At 42.0% G+C, this 25,389-nt stretch overlaps 1 protein-coding gene across 1 annotated transcript in view; it reads left to right on the forward strand.

Annotated features, from left to right (window-relative positions):
• LOC147905688 (uncharacterized) overlaps positions 1-9,010 on the forward strand; it is an 84,559-nt gene extending 75,549 nt beyond the window's left edge. The window contains exon 7 of the mRNA XM_087381229.1: positions 8,535-9,010. Within this exon, the coding sequence (XP_087237355.1) occupies positions 8,535-8,650 (116 nt within the window). The 3' untranslated portion in view covers positions 8,651-9,010. The remainder of the gene's footprint in view (positions 1-8,534) is intronic.
• Positions 9,011-25,389: the final 16,379 nt, after the last annotated feature.

A 25,389-nucleotide genomic window follows, 5' to 3' on the forward strand; every position in this document is an offset into this window, starting at 1 on the left:
CCATAGTAGACCTGTTTTTCCTTTCGGGAAGAGGATTATGCTGAGGAGTGTAAGGAGTAGTGCATGAGTGAACAATGCCCCGCGAAGACAAAAATGCATCAAACTCCTTTGACATATACTCTACCCCCCTATCTGTGTTGAGGGTGACAAGCTTGCATCCTGATTCATTCTCAACCATATTCCGCCACCTCTGAAAGCATGAGAACACTTCAGATTTGGCTTTTAAAGGATATACCCAGCAATATCTTGTGAAATCATCAATGAGAGTCATGAAATATTTGTTACCGCCCAATGGCATTTGTCCTCATTGGGCCAGAGACATCACTGTGCACTAGCTGCAATTTCCTTTGTGAGAGTTTTGGACAATTCTTTTGAAAAGGAAAAAGATGCATCTTACCCAAAAGACAACCCTCACACACATGTTTGGAAACTGCGTGAGTTTGAGATACATCATTTGCCATCTACTGTGAACATAGCTTTGCAAGAGCTCTATAATTAAGATGACCCATTCTCTCATGCCAAAGATGAGTTTCAACAAGCTGTGAATCTGAAATAGCAAATGCTTCAATAGAAAGTGCAGTTGAGTGATGATCAAGGTGATAAAGCCCCTTTTGCAAAGTACCAGTGAGAACTATGGCATTGTCATCACGAAGATCATAAACTCGGCATCTGTAGCCATCAAAAATCACTCTGAAACCTGAAGTGGCAATTGCTGAAATTGAAATCAAGTTGACTTCAATTCCAGGCACAAAAATAACATTTGTCAAAGTGATAGGATGACTTGAAATGGATGTGAGCTGCACATCTCCAATTCCTTTTACAGCATATGAAGCATTGTTAGCACATGTGACAGTCCCCCCTCAAGGTGCATCAGCTAAAGAATGAAACAACTGTTTGCAAGATGTGACGTGCGTGGAAGCACCACTATCAAAATACCAAGACTGAGCATCATTAGCAGTAAAGAGTGCATCAGCTTTGGAGGGATCAAATGAGCAATGGACAACCCATGCCCAATCATCTTGGAGAGCATGTGCATGTGAAGCATCTGCTGGCTCATGGGATTCAATAGCATGTGAGGCATTAACTGTCAATCTTGCTTTCATTTTCTCCGAAGCAATGCACTTCCTGCATTCTGAAATGTCATGTCCAGGCTTGCGACAATAGTTGCATCTTTTCTTCTTTGACTTATCTGCTGTATTTCTAGATGCATGGGAGGAATTGTAGCTGCTATGCGCAGATTTAGGCTTGCCCATAGGCTTGGAAGCCTTGCCTCTTCCTGTCTGCTGTGAAGCAAATGCATGATCAGGAATAATGGCTTGTCTATTAGCTCGACTTTGCTCTTCCTGCAAAAGCAAAGTAACTAGCTGATCAAAAGAGTAGTGATTTGGATTACCCATGGCCATTAACTGAAGAGTTGTAGCAAACCCTTGATATGTATCTGGCAATCCATTCAATGTGGTACTGACAAGCTACCAATTCTTTTAATGACCTTGAATGGGCCACAGTATCTGGGGGATAATTTCGGAACCAAACCAGTACTTAGGCTCTTGGATTCGTTAGGAATTCGCAAATATACCATCGTTCCTTCAGAGAACTCTCGAGGTGAACGATGTCTATTAGTATAAAATCTGTCCCGATCTTGGGCACTTCTAATAGACTCCTTGGCAAACTGCAACATTTCTTGCATATCTAGCAAGAAGTTCTTAGTAGCATCATTTTGAATTCCTTTTAACCCAACCATAACTGGTGACTTAGGTTGAAACCCGTACATAAGCATAAAAGGACTGTAACTCGTACTAGAATGCTTTGCACTGTTATAAGCAAATTCAATCATAGGTAGATAATCTTCCCATGAAGACTGTCTCTTAGATACATATGCCCGAAGCATGTCTTCAACCAACTGGTTGACCTTCTCTGTACTGTCATCAGTTGTGCATGATCCGAGGAACTCATACTTAGAGTAGTTTCTAACTTCTCAAATACAAGTGTCCAAAAGGTACTTGTAAACTGTGAGTCCCTGTCACTGACTATGTCAGATGGCAAACCATACAGCTTAAACAAGTGGTCCACAAACTCGTGAGCCAGCTGAACAGCTGAAATAGTTGTTCTAGTAGGTAAGAACCTAGCCATTTTTGTCGCGCGTTCGAGGCAAACCAGTAATAAAATCCATGGAAATACTTTCCCATTTATTACCTGGAATCTGTAATGGCTGTAATAAACCCGCGCTTCTAAGGCGTTCTGCCTTAGTAACCTGACAAACTCGGCAACCTACTACATAGTTTTCAATAAATGCACGCATCTTAGGCCAATAAAAGGTATGCTTCACAAGAGACAGAGTCCTATGTATACCCGGATGTCCAGCACTAGGAGCATCATGACACTCCCAGAGAATCTTGGATTTAAGGTCCGGAACATCTGGCACACAAATCTTTTCATTCCGGAACAGCAAGCCGTTCCTAATCATCCACTGACCTCCCGCCGCCTGTACCGTAGGTGGCACAATCCCTGAGTCCTGGTCAACCATGGAGCTCCCATCCTGGACTCTTTGCCAATAAGAACTGAAATGACTATCAGTTGCGTATAGCCCTCTCAAGGATTGAAATAGGTTTGAGGATATTTCCGTAAATGACAGAGCATTTACAAACTTAACTCGACTTAAGGCATCCGCCACACTATTTAACGAACCCTCACGATAACGTATTTCAAAATCAAAATCTTGCATTAATTCTGCCCATCTAGCTTTCCTTCCCCTCAATTCTGATCCATCACACACATACTTAATTGACTGATGATCAGTCAATACAAGGAACTTTGGACCATACAAGTAGTGTCTCCAAACCTTAAGAGCATACACTACAGCATAAAGTTCCTTCTCGAGTGTGGGCCAACGATATTGAGTGTTGTCTAGCTTCTTACTCTCGAAAGCTACAGGTCTGCCCTCTTGGAATAGAGCTGCCCCAATCGCATAATCACTCGCATCGGCCTCTAAAACATAAGGCCGGGTAGGATCGGGTAATGCAAGAACGGGTGCTTCCTTGATAGAAAATTTCAAGGTTTCAAAAGCCTTGTTCATTGCATCATTCCAAGGGATGGGCTGAGTAGATCTGCGTCCACGACCTTTCAATATGTTTGTCAGGGGTGCCGTGATATGTGAATAATCACGCACAGACTTCCGAAGAAATACCGTAAATCCTAGGAAAGAACGAAGTTGTTTCACAGTCTGAGGGATAGGCCATTCTAAAACCTTCTGGATACGATCCGGATCAATGCTATACCTTCAGAAGAAATCTTGTGTCCTAAGTAAATGATCTCCTTAATAAAGAAGTCACATTTACTCATCTTGGCATAGAGCTTATGCTGTCTTAGGACAACTAAGACAACCCGGAGGTGTCCTATGTGATCCTTAAGCGTTCGACTATATACCAAGATGTCATCTAAGAACACAACAAATTTGCCCAGAAAATCCCTGAACAAATCGTTCATCATCTGCTGAAAAGTAGCAGGAGCATTGGTCAAACCAAAAGGTAATACGAGGAACTCGTAATGACCATACCTAGTTCGGAATGCGGTCCTATCTATGTGTTTAGCATAGATACGGATTTGATGATAACCCGTACGCAAATCAATCTTAGTGAAATACTTCGCTCCGGCCAAATGGTCTATCAAATCATCGGAACGAGGGAGAGGGTATCGATTCTTAATTGTCACTTTATTTAATCGTTTATAATCTATACACATTCTCCAGGAAGAATCTTTCTTCTTTCTTAGGAGGAGAGGTGCACCCCATGGTGATTTACTTGGGCGGATATAGCCCATATTGAGGTAATCCTGTAGCTGGGTAGCTAACTCATCCTCCTCTACCTGGCTCATCCTATAAGGTGGTACACTGATAGGTTGAGCCCCTGGGACTAAGTCTATGCGATGATCTACTGCCCGTTCTGGAGGTAAACCTTCCGGCAGTTGAGCGGGGAATACATTCTTAAAACTATCTAACAACATTCTCAATTCACGGTGTTCAAACACACTTAAATCATTCTTGTTAATGACTAAAACAACAAATGAAGAAAGCGGAATCAAAACACACTGATAGACATCATAATGAGAATTGTTTAATATATTCCGAAGCTGCATCGCAGATACAATAGGCCCTTGAGAAGAGGAAAATTTATCACACTGAATACAAAATTGGGTGTCCTTATCTACAAAAGAAAGCGTATGCTCCGTCCATCCAATCTGAATATTGTGGGTTTTAAACCACTCTATTCCGATCAACAAGTCTACATGCTCCAGATGCATAACATAACATGTAAGAGCCCCTGTGTAGGCTTGAATCCGGATAGGAAGCGCTTCAATCTTGCGATCCCAAAACTGTTTCCCAGCTGAAAGCTGCACCTCATAGGTGTGATCGCTAGGTATCGTGGACAGTCCCATCTTCTGCACAAATTTGTAATTAACAAAGTTGTGAGAGCTGCCCGGATCAAAGAGAATGTGAACCTGTTGGTCCCTAACTTCTCCATAAACTCGGAAAAGATCATGGGAACCAAACAACGAAGTATTGAAAGTGCAATTACAAGAAAGTGGGCAGGTAATGACATTTACTGAAATACCTGTCATCGAAACTTGGTTCGCTCCCTTGGCTCTGGTTCCTGGACCGCCTGGAGCTTCGGTCCGAGCGCTAACTTTTGATTCTTGCGCTTTGGACATTCATTCTTGGTGTGGCCCCGCTCCTCGCAGTAGAAGCAACGTCCTTCTTTCTTAAACTTCAATGTGCGAAGGAAACGGGCTCGACCATTCTTTGCCTGAGTCAAGTGTTTCTTGGAGGCGTTGTCCGTAGACTTCGTCTCCCCGGTACCAGTCGTAGGCTGAAAGAACTTTCATTTGTTCTTTCCACTTGTGTCGGAAACTGTAGTTGCCTTTGCACCGGCCATGGTATCATCATAAATACGCGCGTAATTCATGGCCTCTTGCAACGTTGTACATTTGTTGTTCTTGATTTGCAACTTGTATGAATCTGGCAAACCATCCACAAAGAAACCTAACAAGGTCACTGGATCCATCTTTGTGGTCTTGGTCTGCAGATCTCGAAACCTTTGAAGATAAACTTCAAATGACAAGTTCTGCTTAGACATATCGAGGGCTTAAGCTTGCCAACGATATCATAGTCGTCCTCCTTCTTCAGGAACTCCTTCCTGAAGACCCCTTCGAAATCTAACCATGTAACCGGCTTAGGTTGGAGTTCCTTCCACCATAGCAAAGCCTTTCCTGACATGAAACCGGCTGCAAGCTGGATTTTCTTCTCATCTGGGTACGGGTGGAACTGGAAGTGTACCTGCCACTTGTGCAACCAAGTGTCAACAACCTCCTTAGTTCGAGACTTTTGATCTCCTGGAAAAGGGTCTGGAGTTATGTTCGGGCCTAGCACTGAAGCCATGGCATCCACATGTGTGAGTGCCTGCACAGTGCTAGCCAGAAGAGTGAGAGTCGCTTGAATCCCTTGGAGTTGCTGTGTCAACCCCATTTGATTCGCATTAACCTGCTCGAATTTTCCATCCAGAGCAGTGGTGAATTCACTGAAGGCCTTCTTCGTAATCAGATCGTCATAAAGACCCTGGTCTTCCTCAGCAGGGTAATCTAAATCCTGATCTCCCATGGTAAACTTGGGATTTGCAGAATCAGACATATCTGAAATCTGATTTGAAAAGAATATAAAACTGAGAGAAATAATTGGGGGAATCGAAGCTGGAAGGAGAGTGAGGCAGAGAAAAAACCGTCCCAAGAGAAGCTGACGGAAGGAGATGCTGGAAACTGGCGAACCGGAAGCCCACGAATCCCGAAATCTCGCTGAACCCCGTGCCGGATGCAACATACGGAATCCTGCAGCGTACGGACTGCTGATGTGGCTGTATGGCTGCTGATGCAGTCCGTACGTTGGCTGACGTAAGCCGTACGGCTGCTGATGCAGTCCGAACAACAGCGGACGGAGGCCGTACAGCAGCTGACGTGGCTGTATGGCGACTGGCGCAGATTGCTGGCGATGCAGGTACGGCTGACGCAGGGCTGGCGCAGATGTACGGCAGGCTGACGCAGGGCTGGCGCAGGCAGGCTGACGCAGGCGCCGTACGGATGGCTGGCGCAGGGCTGGCACGCTACTCGATGGCGCAGCTAGGCTCTTTGCAAGGCTATGGGTGGGCTGGTACCCTGCCCCATCTATATAGGGAGCAGGGCAGCCTAATTAGGAAGCCCTGCTTCCAAAAAAGGCCGACCCTCCCAGCGTTGGAGGGGGTGCTTTTTTCGAAAAAAGCATCCCTCAACGCAGGCTGGCCGCACCCTGTTCCTGCGCATCTCGCCTCTCCCTGCCCTGGCCGGATTTCCGTACAGCCTTGGCGTCCCATCTCCGCCTCCCTTGCAGCCCTTGTCAGGTCCTTCGCCTCTCTACTTTCTCTGTTCTACGTTTCCTTGTCTTTCCTTCTTCTCTGCTCTCTCTCCTGCTTCCTACAGCCTTCTCTCTCAGCCCCCTTCAGGAATTTCAAAACTCTCCCTCCTTTCTTCTACCTTTTCCCTACATCCTGACCACCCCTGCTAACCCAGGAACCCAGCAGAAATCGCAGCAACAAATTTCGAATTTTAGGGCATACCTGGAGGAAAAATTCGTCAAAAATTCTCGCATCAGAAGTTCCTACCTCAGGAGTTGGCTCTGATACCAACTGACACGTCCTAGCACTCCTGAAACCTCCGATCTGCAAACAAACCACACACAACGTGAGAAACTGAGCAGGCTGCTCACCACCCAACCATGACATCTACGGGATGTGATCCCGAATCAGGAGATGTCCCCTCCGAGCCATGAGCTGAGCTACTGGCACGAACTCCCAATCAGATCCAAACCAGCCTGGTGTCCCATACCACCAGGTGGCACTGTGAAGCCCTGGATCTGCCACTGGGCCTTGGGCTACGCTAAGATGCAGGCGCGCGTCCGCGACTCAATCCAGGAACAGACCTGGCACCTGGGAACGAAACTTGCTCCCAACTGCACACTGAGAACTGAACCCCCTGGGCCCTTTTTATAGACTCGGGCCCCGAGCGCCAAAAATAGCGAAGACCTATAAATAGTTCGTACCCTTGCCACTCAACCCGAGAATCAAGCCTGCCTAGCTCTAAGCCTCCCCAGGCTAACCTGAGCTAGCTCTGTGTACCTAGTACACATCAGATACCAATCCGTGCACATGACAGAGGTGGAGGATTGTAGGATGAACATTATGTGCAGCAGACATGGATGAAAATGGGTTTGTCCAAAGATGAGATTTTGGTCAAGAAGGTAGATTGGGACAGCATGTACACACCAACAGGGGGAAAGAGCAAACAAAAAGCAGAAACAAATTAATCTAGTCTGAACAGTGCACGTGCTGCAAGGAGTTATCTAGATTCACTAGAGCTAAAAAATGAATAGAGTAAGAACATGGCTACTCATTCGTTTGAGTAATTAAAAAGCGTCCTAAAAATTGAACGTTTCCCTAGACTTCTAATGCTCATAATCATTTCTGGAATATGAAATTTCCCCCTAAACTTTGACCTCACTATGTGAATGTCATAAGACCTAGTCAAAGATCAGGGTATCTCCCTAACAACTATGAAAACTCGAGGTCAAATTTTCCATAAATGTGACATTGCTGGAATCTACATGGGCTTCCTATGAAGGTGTGAGGTATACAGAAGGATATATGGATGGATGCTGAAGTGGCATAGATGAGCAGAGCCACCAGAACAACTTTTATGATTTGCTCATATAAAAGTGCGAAAATTCGATGGAGTGTGGTAGTTTGTATCTTAGAAATATGAGATCCATGGCGTGTGCCAGCTCTGTTTTCTTGTCACTCTGGTGGTTCCCTATTGCAGATGTTTGTCACGAAGAATGAAGAGCTAATCACTGTGGGCAAAAATGGCGAAAACCACCCAAAATGTATCATAATAGTAGAATTCTTGTCAAATCAAGTCATACAAATATGTACATAGCATAAAAATAAAATGTGATGTGCTCCTTTATTGCGAGCGTCATTGATTGATTCTCTCGACTTCATTTTTTAGCTGTTATTATTTTGTTCTTCTTACATTCGTTGCCATGCTCCCCCGCCCCTCCGCCTCCCCCTCCCCGCCCGCAACACATGTAAGCACAGATGCACACATATGTGCATATGCCAGTGCGTGTGCATGGACACAAGCATAAGCTTGTTCACACACACTAGCACATGCATGCAGCTATGTGACATTTTTTTCTGCGTCATTCTTATTTCTGGCAGAAAAGTTTTCAATGCTGTTATTTTGCTCCAAATTTCTTGTATCATTGAGTGAGATGAAGCAGGCAAACCTTTGAGACAAGCAAGGGGGAGAGGATTGCATGCTTTGATATAGATGTGCTTTTGCGCTTATTCTGTTGGCACAATTATCTTGATGGGCTTGTGGCTTATTCCTTTGTACACAATGCGGCAAAGGTTTTGGTCTATTATGGAAATCACCTACTTGCAATGTTTGTCTTGCAGGTATTCTTGGGCTTGTTGGCTTTATGGATGACTTCTTAGTGATGGTCCTCGTTCTCTTCCATTTGGCTGCTATGTATCGCACTGCCCTTGTCTATCAGTATGGTTCACGTGGCTAGGGGAGGTTTTGGGCTAAGAGGAAAAATATGATGTTTGCTACATCTTATGAGATCATAATCTACAATTTATTTCGTTTCGTCATCCTTGTTTGTGTATATTTTTGTGAAAATTGTGAATATTAAACCTCATGTACATTGTTTCCCCTTTCCTGGCTCGGGTGCATTCCGAGCTGTGTGCGCTATGGTGTTTGGAATAGAAGGGAGATTGAGCTATATTACAAAGTGAATTTTGGCTGTTATGTATCGCACTACCGTCGTATAGCAGTATTGTTCACGTGGCTATGGGAGTTTTTGGGCTAAGAGGAAAATGAAAATCTTTGCTACATATTATGAGATCTTAATCTACAATTTATTTCATTTCGTCATGCTTGTTTGTGTATATTTTTGACCATTGTGAATATTAAACCTCATGTACATTGTTTTCCCTTTCCTAGCTCGGGTGCATTCCTAACTGTGTGAGCTAGGTATATTACAAAGTGAAATTTATGCTCTTTTAGCAGTGATTGTGGTGCTTTGTATGAATAATGATTTCTTTAAAACTTGGTGAGGCATGCCCTTGTATGAACTCTTACCATTTCAGGTGGAGTTTTTCTTGGCAGTTTTTAATGTATGTGTGCTCTTTTTAGTGGGATGTTATCTCAACATTTATATAGCAAAGTGAAACACAAAATTTCTTATCAGTTTATATGGGAGACACTATATGTTGCAGGGACACCTTGCATCTCTCTTTCTATTTGCCATCTAATTTCAGATGGTTTCATAAGTATGCTAGTACAAGCTAAGGTAGGTTCTTGTCTAATTGTGTTTTCAGATATTAGTCTCAAGCACCTCACCAAAATAATTTCTTGGTCAATGGATGTGCGTTGAATGTGATCCCCCAAACACTTGGCTTATTAGTCTTTCACACACAAAAACAACCTTCCATTGTCTCAAGGCTCTTGCTAATGTTGATCCCATATCCTATCCTTTGCTTCTTAGTTCTTGAGCACAAAGACAATCTTTCACCCTCTGCGTCCGTACCTTGCATTAAAGGATCCTTCAATTAGTCTATATGACAGATAAAGTTGTGCTCTGGATTGGCAATGCCTTGAATTCTTGTTCCTCTCTTGTTGAATATAACAAAAAGGTGGTAGGATTTCAACTATTTATTTATTAAAAATTGTGGCTTTTCATGGCCTCTTTGCAGGTATAATTTCCAAATTGTTGCAAGTTTAGGTATGGTCTTTCTTTTTTATGGTGCTTTTTTGCACTTATGAATGCCTGTTGGCTTGATGGAGTTAGCTCTTGTTCTCTTCTTCCTTACTTCACAATTAGGGGATATTCCATAGACCACATATTATGACGATGAGAGTGTGGAATATTAGCAATAATTTGCTGCATGCTCAAAGATGTGGTGTGCAAGATGTACATTCCAAGCTCATGCATTAAATGAGATGATTTTCTTGCACTATACTAGTAATTTTGTGAGCACACCTAAGGAAGAAGAATGCACACATTGACATAGTCTAGAATCCATCCAAAATGAAAGATGATCAAGGTTAGATCTAGTCTTGATATGAGATGGAAGAAAAGGCAAAAAATGCTCTTGCATGCTTTTGTTGTAATGATTGTTAATGCATAACTTCTCAAACATGAAGTGATAACATATAGATTTGATTGCATGGATCCTTCAATGGTAATTGCAATCGTGTAGTAGTTGGATTAAAAACCAATGGCACTATGTAATAAATTTGATTTTTGCATACTTGTTCGTGTAAATAGAAAAGAGAATCAAAGGGTTATGGGTTATAGCTACTCAATAGATAGGGATGGTCAAAAGCATAGGATGCTCAACAATATATGGAAAAAGGTGCAAGTCGGAGAGCAATGAGTAGGAAGAAAATTTCAATGCAATGTCTTTCATGCTACCAAGCCCATTTATTCAAAGGCATCTAGCTCGAGGATGTTAGCTGGTGAGGGAAGGGAGGGAAGGGGAAATAAGGGATGGAATGGAGGGAAAATGAGATGGGAGAGGGAAAATGGGAATTGGATATGTAGAGGTTGCAAGAAATGGGAGTGGGGAGGGAAAGGGAAGGGAGGGGATGGTGGAAGAAGACGAGGGAAAATTAAAAATTGAAAAGGGATCAGAGGCTCTCCCATATCCTCTCTCATCTCAAGTCTTAGAAATGGGATGAGAGAGGAGATGAGAGGGTATAACTTCACAATAAAAGCTGAGGTTAGTAAGGAATGCACGTCCCCACTGTTGTGGATGACACTTTCTACAATAGGTGTGTTCCCTTGGAGTTTGACTCCATAATAATGTAGAGATTGCCATAGAAGGCCCATCCTACGCTAATATGATCCATAGCACATAAACTAAATGTGCCACCAATGTTCTAGCCATTTTGTTAGACTGTCCCTATAAGGGGCAGGTTATAGCATCGATTGAAATCGGATTAGCAGCCACCTGGCATCCATGCAACAGGTTTGGATGGTTGCCAACTGGCCACGTGGCTGATATGGTTCCCTTCCCCAACTCCTTCCTCCCTTCTTGGGTCCCCTTGTCATTTAAGGACCTCACCAGTTTCAGAACGACTCGTCTCTTGACGCCATATCGTTCTGTACCGAAAGCTTGATGAGCCATCATGGATCTCATAAGACCGAATGCCAGCAAATGGGTCCCTGAGACACAGAAGGCCGTGGAGGTGATCTTCCCCGTTTGGGAGGAGCAGCTGAAGAGAAAGGGGAAGGCCGAAGTGAACGCCCAATCTGTGCATGGTGCTTTGAACGTGCTGCTGAAAACCATTGTTGGACGCGATCCTATTGCCCCGGGAGAGGCTAGCCTCAAGACTCCAGGTCCTTTCTTGTTTCAGGCATGGCTAGATCCCCAGCTAGCGCCGTCGCCAGCGCGGGACTCCCCCATGTGCTGGAAGAGCTCCTCATACACACCTTCCCCATCCCTTTCTTTTTGGTCTCCATCTTCTACAAAAGAATCGTCAAGTTCTTCGGGGGGTTGAATCTATTTCTCCCGATGCTAGTGGGCTACGTTGGGAGGGCGGGGCACAAGCTACACGCGGAGCTAGCGAGCAAGGTGAGGGAGGCAGTGAAAGCAGAAGGGGGGAAGCTGAATGCGGAGGCGGTAAGGCGGATGGAGCCGGTGAAGTCGACGGTGTACGAGGCGTTCAGGATGGCACCGTCGGTGCCATTCAATACAGGAAGGTGCCAGCCGTTAGCGGAGAGAGAGCCGAAGGTGTTCGAGGAGCCGGATAGCTTCATCGCAAAGAGGTTCATGGGGGAGGAAGGGAAGAAGCTCGTGCGAGCTGAGCTAGTCCTCTCGCACAAACTCATTCCAGCATTCATTGAACTGCAGCATCATGACAGCCAGCTCTTTCTCCATGAAGAGTGTAGACTCCGTGTTTTTGCTGCTCGCTTTCTGGTCTTTTCACCATGGCATGATGCATCGCGTCAAATTTGTTCATGGATGATGGAATCGCTGACCCAACTTGGTTACCCGAGCCAGCTCAGACCTCCTTTGTCGACAAATTCTCATAGATTTCCTCCCACAACACATTATAGAACATATTCAATGGGGCAGTTCTTTCGGGCACCCAAATCGTGCCCCCTTGTTGTCTACCCATCAATCACTTATCCCTGCGAGTGGGCAGACCTATGTATGTTGTTTGTGGAACCAACTCCACCGGATGATTGAGGAGAGGCAAGAGGAGCTTGTCTGATAGTGGTTGGGATCTGGTCAGGGTTGATGTCAAAGAAGAAAGTCAATAATAGATTGCTACTGGTACTCAGCTTATCGAGGTCCATCCTTGCTCCTCTATAGTCTTGGTGATGTAGCCCATTGTCTGACAAGTGCTATCGTCACTCTAGAGGTTTGTATCCCCACGTTGAAGATAAAGGATATGTGTATGTGGTCATCATGTGAGTGTCAACAAGAGGTCAAGTCGTGGTGTTTGCACCTGGTTCCCATGTTGTCCTTGGCTCGAGTCATTGAAGAAATAATGCTTTGGATGGGCTTAGATGGTCCCACATGTGCTCTCTTCTATGCTCATATAAGTTGTCTCTGTGTCTCTAGGCCTCAAGAAGGAACATGATTAGGGTGTGCTAGGAACACTCTGAGTGGGCCAAACTTGCTAAAAGACAATGGTGTTGTCCACGGATCTCATACCATACAGGGTATCTGAGTGCAAAGTGATCCTTTGTCGGTCTGTTGCATATCACATAAAGTGCAAATCTCTCACGTGAGATGCCCTCTGCTCACTCTATCTCAACCCGTAGCCCTTGTGAAGAATTTCGAAATTGATTAATCGAGATCCTAAGTGCATGTGGAAGATGTGTGTAACCGGTGGTTTGGGGAACTCCTCCTCTAAGACCTACAAGTATAGAAGATGAGTTTAAGCAAAAGCTTAGCAGGTGCTAACCAGGTCTTGTATATGTGAAGTTGCAAGAGTTACTCTTTGATGGCCTGGTTCACCTCTTGATAGGCGAGGGGAATGGATGAAGCCTCAAGGCTATATTGAGACAATCGCAATTTGTCCATTTGCATGTTCGAGGATATGATCTTCTCTCATCCCCCTCCTCCAATGTCGTGGAGCCATGGCAGTCTGCCTTGTTCGGATGTCCTGGTACTGAAGTCCTTGACCCTATGGAAATAAGTGACCTCGTAGAAGGTTGCATCAAGCTATAGAGGGGTAGCCGTGAACTCTCCTAGTATGATGTGATGTGAGACTAATGGATTGTTGCAGATCATTTGAGCATGAGAAGTCTCTCTAGTAGTCTCCTAGAAGGGATTAGTGTACTTCCCTACTGGGCAGACTAATGAGTCAAAGAGGAGAGACTTGGTTCTGGGATTCTGAAAGTGAGTGGAAGCAGTGAAGCTCAAGTCTGGCTACTGCAGCATATCCCTTGCTCAAACATGCTTGCATAGCTTGTTGCATCGTGAAAATACGATCTAAAAACAGAACCCCCAAGTATGCATATGATGCAACGGTCTCTATTGAAACCCATTAAAGGTAAACTACTCTCTGTGTGCAACCACTCAAGATGTGTTGAAGATCACGACATTGGTTTCACCCAAGTCGACCTTCAAATCAGTTCCAATTGTGGTCATAAACTCCTCTGTCCATCTTGCCAAAGTCCTGACTATGCCTGATACCTACTCATATAATCTTTGAAGTGCTCGGGTAATGTCTTGACTCTACTCTAGATCAAGTAGTTTGAAAAGTCAGGCTCATGGTACAATATCAAAGGCTTTGTGGATTTCAAGTTGGGATCATGGTACAATATCAAAGGCTTTGTGAAAATCTGCAAAGCAACAATTAACTCTTTGCTTCAACGCCCAGGCCTCCCTAGTGACAGCTCTCAATGTAAAGATGTGGTCTAGTGTAGCGTGATTTGCTTGAAAGCTTGCTTGCCCCATCGCTTTGAATCCCTCACACTTTGCCTCTCAGGTAACAAGAGTGTTCAAGTGTTGTTGCATAAATCTTGGACATAACATATCAAGTCATGATTGTTATGTAGTTTTTCAAACTCTTAGGGTCCTTGCCTTGTATATATATATATATAGAGAGAGAGAGAGAGAGAGAGAGAGAGAGAGAGAGAGAGAGAGAGAGAGAGAGAGAGTTCTAATTGATAATGTCTATTTTCATCTCTGAAATGCTTAAACAGTGGTATGAGAGCATTTGGGTTCTGATTGAAGGTTGAGAGTTGTCGTGAGGTCTTGAATGTCAAAGAGATTTGTAGAAAAAAACACATCGAGCTCTTGTGAAGAATGATGGAAACCTCATCAAAGGTTAATTAAATTTTAGTGGTCGAGTCGTCCTTGTCCAAGTTCAATGGAAGAAATTTTCCATCTTGGCAATTGCTGGTCCGGCTATTTCTCATGGAAAAGGTTTTATGGGGACTCGTGTTAGGGTATGAGAAGAAGCTTGCAAACAATCAAGGGTCCAAAATAATTCAAGTGCGGGAGCTTAAAAATGAAAAGTATAAAGGTATGCTTGGCCATGCTCTCAAGTACACAACCGCACAAAATTGGAACATATGGAGACACTTTTTGGATAAAAAGTGAAGAATTCCAAGATAGTAATAAAGCAAGAATTGTTTGGATTACATATGGGAGATAATGAATCATTGGGCACACATCGAAACTGCATGGAATAAGTTGTGGGATCAAATGTTGATGATGACGATGAAAAAGCTATGAGCCCTCGCTAGCGACTACTTTGCTCAGGGTAATTTCTGACAACCTTGACTTCCATGATATCGGTCTATGCTGCTCAATGAGGAGTGCAAGGTGAAAGCCTTGATGTCAGGGGGTTGAGAGCTTGCCTATACAATTATTAGTAGCCCCATGACTAGATCCTCCCATAACATGTTTTTTATTTTACTAAATAGAAAGGGAAAAACTTTGAAAAAGAAATGTATTCCCTACCAAATTATAAATGGAAAAATTGAATGTTGATTTGCGTATTAAATGCACATTGAAATCTAGAATTATGACGGCATTTAAGATAAACACATTTTATATATATTGCACACTAGTAGTGATATTTTTGAATTTTAAGAAACACAAACATTACTACATAAAAATGGCCATTACATAGAAGATCTTAGTTTCATTTCTTTATAGTTTTATTTGTGATTCTTGATGGAGAGTACATCGATAGCATGTAGCTCTACTATGGCTTACATGTGCATTACTTAATAGATTCGCATGCTGTTGGATGATTTTAATTCTGAACTCAATGTTTTATGTTTTAGCCTTGTACCTTGAATCAAGTGTCCTATAAAATTTTTTGGTTATGGTGTACATAAACGCTAATTTAGAATATAATCTCATTTTTTAAAATGTGACTTAAAAAAAAAAGTAAGAAAATTCTAGAGATGAGACACGACACAAGGTCCATCAAACCTGATCCATGACATAACATGACATAAGGCCCGTCATACCTAATCCTCCTGGTAAATATAAGGAGTATGGCTTTTATTATTCGTGATGGAAATAAATTAGCAACTTTCAAAAATGGAATCCCAAAGAATACATGAATAGAACTTGTGAGTTCTCTCTTTCATAACATGAAAATAGTAATCACTGTGACCTTTAAGATATTATGATCTGTACTACGATCACATCAATGTTGGTGGTGTTGTCCTTTGATAGTGCATTCATCGGGGTCATTTCTTTCGTTTCCTGCTCATGTTAAGAACATGCACCCAAAAAGAGATTCAATTGACGAATAGAAAGAGTTTCCCTTTTACAAAAACCCAAAAATAATAAAATTTGAAAAATTAACAAAGTGAGAAAAGTTTGAAAGCTATAAAATAAAAAAGTTAAAAGAAAAAAAAGAAAATCCATATATGATGTATGGGGAGAGGTGGCACACTTCCTCTTTGATTATTATAAATGAGAGAGTGTACCTCTCTCTCATCAGCTTTTGTTTTTATCTATTTCTAGCTTTGCTTTATGCTCTATTCTCTATTTTGCTCAGTTATCTATTTTACATTAGTTAGTTTAGATCTTGAAAGTTTAGTATCTGTAAAGGTTTGCTCGTATGAACCTTTTCTTGATTGTGTTTGAAAGAATACCTACAGAGCAAGAGAAACACAGTTTTAGTGAATGAACTCAAATATTATTGACAAGGGCAAAAACTAGTTTGACATTATCATAAATTATTTATTAAATATTATGTAATTATTATTTGTTTTTTAAATGTGTGAAGAGGTGGAAAGAATGGTGAAGATGATGTTACATGAAGAAGAAGAAAATGTTATGTGACTCCAAACTTTTATTCCACTGACTATGAATGAGTGATTTGTGACTTGCTCAGACTCTTCAATGCTAGGTTCCACCCGCAGTTGGAGAGAAAACTACCCAATCCCATACAAGACAACACTCGCAGTTGAGGTTACCCTGGAATGATCAATCCCTTGCCTTTTGTGTCCTACACAGAATCTGACGACAATATATCTACAAAGTTTGGGATCCTAGTATTGGGATAGAATAATCTAAAGGAAAAGGCTATTGCTAGTGTGATCCCGTGTAGAGGGAAGAAGAGGCCAACAACATGGACTTCTAGTGGTTTTCTCGTTTTAAGGTGTCCTCATTTTTTTCTTTTCTCGTGAGGCATCGAATAAGTCCTCTTAATATAAATTCACAAAGGCTTGGTCACACTCTTCATGTTGTTTAAACTTGCTTAACATTGATTGGAGATGGAATTGCGATGGATCTTCAACATGGCAAAATGAAGGAAAGCCAACAAAAATCATGGGAGGAACTCTGGGAATTATGTGAACGGTTCTTTTATTGCATGTCATGAAGCTATAAGAGGAGTTGTAGGAAACACAAGCTGAGCATACAAGTAACAAAATTTTTGGATTGAGATAAAAAAAATTGGAGACCGCCTTCTAATTGATATGAAAAGGACCCATTGGGAATGAACATTGGTACATGGATTGTGTTCAAAAGAACATAGTTGGTATCCTCTTGAGACCGTGTGAAGAGGTAACAAACAACCAAGAAAACAATATTTCTATTTTGGATATTGGAAAGAAGAATGATTTTGTTTAGAAATTGATCAACTTCACTAGGTTGATGTATGTAGTTGGACTTCCTAATCCCTACAATTGAGCCATGTTCTAGTTTACCTTTGTAAAGTGTACCGAAACCCACTGTTGAATTCCAACTCATTTGAAAAGTTCAATATATCCTTTTCCAATTATATCTTTGAGGAAAGTTTCGATGTTACGATCCCTTGTTTAGAGACCTCTTGCAAACTGGGACCGTCGTTCTACTTAGAAGGGGAACGAGAAAAAATTCCCTCTTATGATAGAGTGTGAGGGGTTTATGCTTCAATTCCTTTGAATTTCAATGATGTGTGGAGTCTTCTTATGTGTAAGACTCTGAAATAGGGATATATCCCCATCTCAAGTCTTTCCCAAGAACTTGTAAGTATGCCTTTTCTTTAGCTCACCCCTCTCGGCTACATGCCATCCAACCGTGATGCCAAATGTCAAGATCATTGTGACTTGTCACTCTTTATTACGGTAGGCAACCTAGAGGGAAGTTTTCCTTTTCTTAGCTCTCATGTAAGCACATGTCATAATCTCTTGACGTTGATCTTCTTGAAGATCTAATGGTAGGAATCATCTTGATTTTTGGCTTTATGTTAAATTTGGTATATGTTGTAAAGCTAATTGTTAGGCTCCACATCATTTGCTTTCGAAGCATGGATGTTTTTATCGAAGCTATACTTTTATATTAATATAAAATCTTGGTGAAAGTTTATCAGGATTTTTTTTTAGTTTCACTATATTGACAAAACATAGTAAGATTTTATATATTTTCTTTTAAATTTCTAAGTAAAATATGTAAATCTTGGCGAAACTTTTAAAATTTTTATGTAAAAGTTTCAAATCTCGGTGAATTTTTCAAAATTTTATTTTTATTAGTCCACATATAAACTTTCACTGCCTAGATAAAAGTTTCACTTCTTAACGAAACTAACATAAAAAAATCATCCATGTTTCGAAGTGAGTGCAAATACTCAATTGCATATTCTTCTTCCTTTTTCACCTTTTTCTTTGACAATTGTCACCCATCTTCTTCTTCCTTTTCGCTTCCTCATCTCCTTCTATGCCTTCCTATCTTTGTTGGCGCATTTCGGCGATAACAATGTTGGAGGAGAGATCTACCGGACAATGAGTGAAGAAACCTGGCTTAAGCACATAGATACCATTATAAAGAATTTTGATTCTATTGGGCCGCTCCAAAATCAGATGCTGGAAGAGAGAGTGCCAAATTTCCCGTATGCAGCGGCCAGAAATAGAATCTCAATAGAATAAGAGCTGAATTCGTTAAAGAATTGAAGATAGGACACTCCCGATTGTAGATGCACGATAGAAGAGCAACACGACGTAGTGCTCATTGATTGGCATAGCGGCAAGGTTGCTTACACCGTTGTCTCCCACACTTTTGGAATGGATGTCTATGGTGTATTTGACTGCGAATGCTCGTCAAAGCGTCATGCAGAGGTACCACGATGCTCGCGGCAAGCTCGTGCTAGTGGCACTAATGGCATGGACTTTCACCGGTGCATTTGTATTCTCTTGGAAGAGCAACAAAACAGATTTTCTCTACGCTGGGATACACGAAGGCTTCCTTCTACGCTCAAACCTCCACACTCAGGCTTCCTCTACGCTGAGCCATTTATGCTCTATCTTCTTGTCTAAGCTGATGCCGTTGAGCATCTATCTTCTTGTCTAAGCTGATGCTTTTTGGAGTCCTTAGCCGTTGAGAATCTTATTATCGAAAGTGCAGCATTGGCCAACAACAAGAATGCTAAACGAAGCTGTGGATTTCTTTTTTTGAAAAAGCGTTTGGCCAAGCCACGGTGCTTGTCACAACACCAAAATCATACAAACTCCAATATGTCGCAAAGGATTCACTTCTCTTGTAGAGAAACCTTTGCAAGCTCTGATGCAAGTGCCTTTAGAGACAGGAGGTCACACGCGAGAATCCTGCTCTCACAAAAGAATGGCCTTGTCAATATATATTAAGATATTATAAGATACATGCATGCCTCGGAACACAATTTCTCTGGATACCCGCCCAGTTTTGGTTCGTTTCTACACTGTTAAATATTGTGCCAGAAAGAAGAATTCCAAGGCTCGTAAAGGTCGTTGGTGTGATGGCGTCCTTGTTAGGAAAATATATTTGCAAAGGAGACTTCCGTGGCGCCAGGATAGGTCGAGTCCAACAAAGAAGCACATGGATTGGCGACAACCAGCTGCCCTGATTATCACAATCTGCAAGGTGGCTTGTGCGTGAAACAAATTGGTGGGCCGAAAGAGTCACATTCAATTTTGAAGTGGTTTTTTGGCCAAACCGATATCCCAAGTGTGATCTTGGGATATCAAAGGTCATAACAATGGTGAGCTACTTGAAGTTGAGGGCTATGGATCCTACCGCGTAGACTCCGCGTAGAATGGCATCTAGCTTGCTGACCTCAAGACTATTCAATGTATGTTTAATGTGGAACATGGAGTAGATACAAGCCATCCTTGTCCACTGTGCATGCAAATGAGAGTACATGCAAAGGGTGGTAAAAAGAATCAAAAGCAATGGGCCTCTGAACTTGCAAAGATAGATCAAACTAAGGCACCAGATAGGGATGCTCCAGGGAAAGATCCATCATGGAGCCCAATTCTTGAAATTCCTCTTGAGCGAGTACACATTTGTGCACTTCATGCTATTATCACAGCATTGATGAAACACTATGCATCATCTTCTTCGAATCTTTCTTTTGTAGTAAAGGTACCAAGCTATCAAGAGCTAACCACACTCGCACCTTTTCTAGTCTTTTTTGTCCCTTCCCCCCTCGTTCACAATAGGCATTGTGTAACTTTCTCTATACATCAAACTCATTAGCACATTTGAGCTTGTCATTCTTCTTCTTTGAAGAAAAAAATTTCAAAGCCTTGACACCACCAAAGCTTGGTTACAAGGAACATTGCTTGTTTTTCCAGATCTTTTCTCATCTTTTGTAATCTTTACTTGCCCAAAGTGTAGTCCCATATCTAAAAGAACCTTTTCGATTCTTGCAATCATCCTCTCACTCTCTCGTTGGGGCTTCAAGTTATATTCATCAATGATGTACAAAATGCACACAATGAGTACACATTTGTGCACTTCTTGAAATTCCTCTTAAGGGTTTTTATTAAAACACGTATTTTTAAAAATTAGGATTTTGGGCCCTATATAAAATAACGTGCCCTCATTTTCATTTCATTATTTAAAGAGCTCTCCACTCCCACACCACCTCCCACTTGCCCCTAATATTTCCACCCTATCTCTCACACCCTCACCCTTTCTCTCGCACACTCTCTCCATCCCCCTTGGCCAGGCCCAAGATCAAGGCACCACGGAGACTGGCACAGCCAGAACCACCTCCAGACTTAGAGACAGAGAGTGAGAGCCTCCCCCCCTCTCCCCCCGATGATCCCCATCGAAGGGAGAAACTGCCAATCCAGAAGCCAGACAGGGAGCAAGAGGGACAGAGGAAGGCACAAGAGGAGGGACAGAGGAAGGCACAAGAAGATACTTTGATAGAGACGGATGACTTAGAGAGCATAGAGGACGATGCTTCTATAATTCCATGTCATGTATGGTGCATGAGCATATAAAATGTGTTGCCAAAAAGAAAAACAAATCGGTAAATATAGGACCATTCAATATGCACATCTCAATGTCCAAGTTAGAGATTACCATGTACTGTGTGAAATGATTATTTCCCCAACCTATCTCCATATTCCGACTAAAGTCATTCATAGCATTGATGAAACACTATGCATCATCTTCTTCGAATCTTTCTTTTGTAGTAAAGGTACCAAGCTATCAAGAGCTAACCACACTCGCGCCTTTTCTAGTCTTTTTTGTCCCTTCCCCTCTCGTTCACAACAGGCATTGTGTAACTTTCTCCATACATCAAACTCATTAGCACATTTGAGCTTGTCATTCTTCTTCTTTGCAGAAAGGAATTTCAAAGCCTTGACACCACCAAAGCTTGGTTACAAGGAACATTGCTTGTTTTTCCAGATCTTTTCTCATCTTTTGTAATCTTTACTTGCCCAAAGTGTAGTCCCATATCTAAAAGAACCTTTTCGATTCTTGCAATCATCCTCTCACTCTCTCGTTGGGGCTTCAAGTTATATTCATCAATGATGTACAAATACACACAATGAGTACAATTTGTGCACTTCTTGAAATTCCTCTTAAGGGTTTTTATTAAAACATGTATTTTTAAAAATTAGGGTTTTGGGCCCTATATAAAATAATGTGCCCTCATTTTCATTTCATTATTTAAAGAGCTCTCCACTCCCACACCACCTCCCACTTGCCCCTAACATTTCCACCCTATCTCTCACACCCTCACCCTTTCTCTCGCACACTCTCTCCATCCCCCATGGCCAGGCCCAAGATCAAGGCACCACGGAGACTAGCACAGCCAGAACCACCTCCAGACTTAGAGACAGAGAGTGAGAGCCTCCCCCCCTCTCCCCCCGATGATCCCCATCGAAGGGAGAAACTGCCAATCCAAAAGCCAGACAGGGAGCAAGAGGGACAGAGGAAGGCACAAGAGGAGGGACAGAGGAAGGCACAAGAAGATACTTTGATAGAGATGGATGACTTAGAGAGCATAGAGGACGAGTGTGAGGAAGAGGAACAAAGGATAGAGTAGAGGAACAAGGCAAGAATAGACAATTAGGGTCCACGCCAACGGGGGAAGGGTGCCCGAGCTCCAAGTGCAGGTCAAAGAGGCCCTCAACATCCAGGAAGAGGCCCTCCACATCAAGGGCAAAGAGGCCTTCATCTAATGAGGCGGTACAGATTCAAGCCAAGGGTAGTGGCACTTTAGGAGATCATAAAGTTTCAGAAGTCCATTGTTTTTGCTCATCCCGATGGCCAGCTTCGCAAGGGTGGATGCGAGGTCATGTAGGACCTCAACCTTAGCCCAACGTCTTGATTTTATAGGCGCAGAGTTGTGGAGGCATCCTGGTGTATTTCTAGAGATGCCTTGCTTGCCCTGCAGCATGTAGGTGAGGCCTACCTAGTAGACCTCATGGATGACACCCAGCTGGTTGCCATCCATAGGAAAAGTGTTGCGGTGATCGCCATAGACATGCAATTTTGTATGTCCTAGGAAGCCCAAGGGCACTTAGGGATTTTATATGCTCCACCTTGTACTCTACCTACAGGCATCTACCTTGTACTCTGCTACGGGCATCTACCTTGTACTCTGCCTATAAGCATCAATATAATAAAATGTCTTTTTTAGAATTATCTTTGTATGTGCAATCTCAAATTTATTTTCAGTGTATTTCCAATCTATTAATTTACTTACATGCACTCTCAATTTACTTACGAAAGACTTTTTGATGACGTATACAACATCAAAATGAAATAATAATTATCAAATCACAATAGAACATGCAAAAGGAAATAATACTCAATTTTACTTAACATAGAAAAGGAAAGATCTGTAATGCCAGCTAGCCTGCAATAGCTATAATACTATGTAGCGGACCATATCATGTGTCCGAGAACAAAAACAAAGCTACACTATGCCTAATCAGAACAACACAATCGGTAGTAGGACGGATGGGCCTCATCTTCACCATCTGACTGAGGACCCTGAACTTCATGATGTTCATCTTTCCATCTGGCGATAATTGTCTATGGAACACCAAAATGTGTTGAGCCACTCTGTTGATGTAGTGGCTGATCGATGCCATCCCCCACCATAAGACTCTCTCGTTCCACCCTTGCATCTAGTATACTCATCAACCCATAAGATATCCTGCAACCAACATATTACATAAAAACCCAAAGATTATATAAATTAATAAAATATTATTTTTCAAGAATTACTAAGAATAAGGGTTTTCATAGACAAAAAATCATATCTTTAAAAAATTTGATTTGGGAGGCCACTGGGACCCTAGCAACCATGCCCATCAATTTTATGCCAAAAAAACCCATGCCAGCCCAAAATCTGACATCATGCCTGCAGTAGTAATCATCCATGTAAGCCTGGTGGTGGTAACTGGAAGTTGAGTAATGACAAGCCACTACGGTGTGGCTGGTAATTAATTACTAGCCCGATGGGTCTTAGCTATTGCCACCACAGATGTGGCTGGGAATCTTAGACGCCGCCACCTCTAATCATTCATTATCATGCAAGTCAATACTACTGCCTTGAATTATTCAAAATTCGGGCCAACCATCGCAATGGCTCTAACCTTGAGGGTAGTCGGGCTACAACCACTGCGGTGCTCTCACCTTGATAGTGTAGTTAGGCTACAAACCGCTATTCCATTCTCTTAATCGTTTCCTCTTCTATCCCTCTTGAATGTTTTGTTCTACCTTGCAATCTCAAGCCTCCACTATTCCATTTCCTTCACTGCTTCATCTTCTATCCCTCTTGACCATTTCTTTCTCCCTTGCAATCAAACTGCAAACTCAAGCCTCAACTATTCGATTTCCTTCACTGTTTCATCTTCTATCCCTCTCAACCATTTCTATCTCCCTTGCACTCTTCTTGGGAGCTCCTCACACAATATTTCCTCCCCCTCTGTAGCACAATGCAAGAGCCCCTCCTCCCTTGGTCTTGAAATCGTGACATATGGGAACTCTGCTTCATCTTCTATCTCTTTTGACCATTTCTTTCTCCCTTGCAATCGGACTGCAAACTCAAGCCTCAATTATTCCATTTCATTCACTGTTTCATCTTCTATCCCTCTCGACTATTTCTATCTCCCTTGCACTCTTCCTACAGCTTCTATCCCATATCTCAAAGGTAGCCAACCACCAAATCTCCTGTTCTAATTACACACTGAACTGTCTTGCGTTATCAAGCTCAACTTCAAGGTCCAGTATTCTATTCATCATTGTCAAACTAACTCTTTCTAATTTTTTACTTTTGACCATCTCACTTTCATCAAGCTTTAGTACAATCTTCAGAGTACCATTCCATTCCTCCATAGGCATATCATAAAACTTCACCATGGCTTTCAAATCTCTTCGAACATCCTTCACAAAGTTATTGTTGAATGTCAATTCCAATTCTTTAGTCTCTCTAGCCTTTGTTTTCAAAGTTAGTGTACTACATACATGCTGAGGCTCACCGACTAAATCAAGTATGCCCAAATTGAGTGCATACCTGGCCTTATCAACATCAGTTGGTTTAGGAAGCGGGGCTTTAACTTTTGCTCCCAGAGAAAGACATGCTATTTTTAAGCTCTTAAATATGAGCCGATATGCCCTTGTACTTATCCCTGTAGTATTACAAACTCCCTGTGTACTAGTTGCATTGGAATGCTCCACAACTTTATTCATTGACTCGGATGTTATCTCTGATTTTAGACTTTTAAATTTTGGATGGTGTATAATAGACTCCAAAATTTTTTTTGTGAACACTTCACCCATAGCACCATAGTGTTCATCATGGATAGACATATACAAGCTCTCACTCGATGCTTCCAGTGACCACTTTTCCTGGATATTTCATCCATTGGATGCAATTTGCTCTTACGTAGTCTTGGACCCATTGGAGTATCCTTCATTAGTGCTCTCTCCCAATTGAGCATCTAATGTTTAAACCTTTACCTATAATTCTAGATTTTTCTTCTCTATGCCATTATATGCAGACATTTGAACACTTGTAGCTTGCATAGATGATACCAAATGCTGATTCCAAGCCTCCAACATTGCGATCCTTTTGTCTCTTTCATGAAGCAAAGATTAATATTGGTTGTGAAGGCTACTTGCTCCATGACCAATCAACCTTCAACAATATCCTAACAAACCATTCTCACCCTTACATAGGAACTTTATTAAGCTAGTCAATCCATAGAATTGAGGAGTCTGAAAAGTTTGTGGATCTACTAGATATATTTTCCCTTCTAACCACAAATCCATATGTGCTTTTCCTTGATTTTGAAGAGCTACTAAATCAATTTCCCTTGCTAAGGAGGATTCATTCCTTTTTAAAAATGGTGCATTCTCTGCATTTATTTGAAAATGGATATCCACCTTTTTTTAATTCCGAGCAGCTTGCATGATTTCATGCACTTTCCACCTAATATAATATAACATTGACATCAACAAATAATATAAAAACATGACATGTTTCAAAAAAAGTGTCAAACCAAGCAAAAATGAAAACCCCAATTGCATGCAAAATCTAACGATT

The sequence above is a fragment of the Dipteris shenzhenensis genome, chromosome 1, assembly GCF_047967505.1.
Source record: "Dipteris shenzhenensis isolate YYH24624 ecotype China chromosome 1, Dip_SZ_1.0, whole genome shotgun sequence".
NCBI classification, from domain to species: domain Eukaryota; kingdom Viridiplantae; phylum Streptophyta; class Polypodiopsida; order Gleicheniales; family Dipteridaceae; genus Dipteris; species Dipteris shenzhenensis.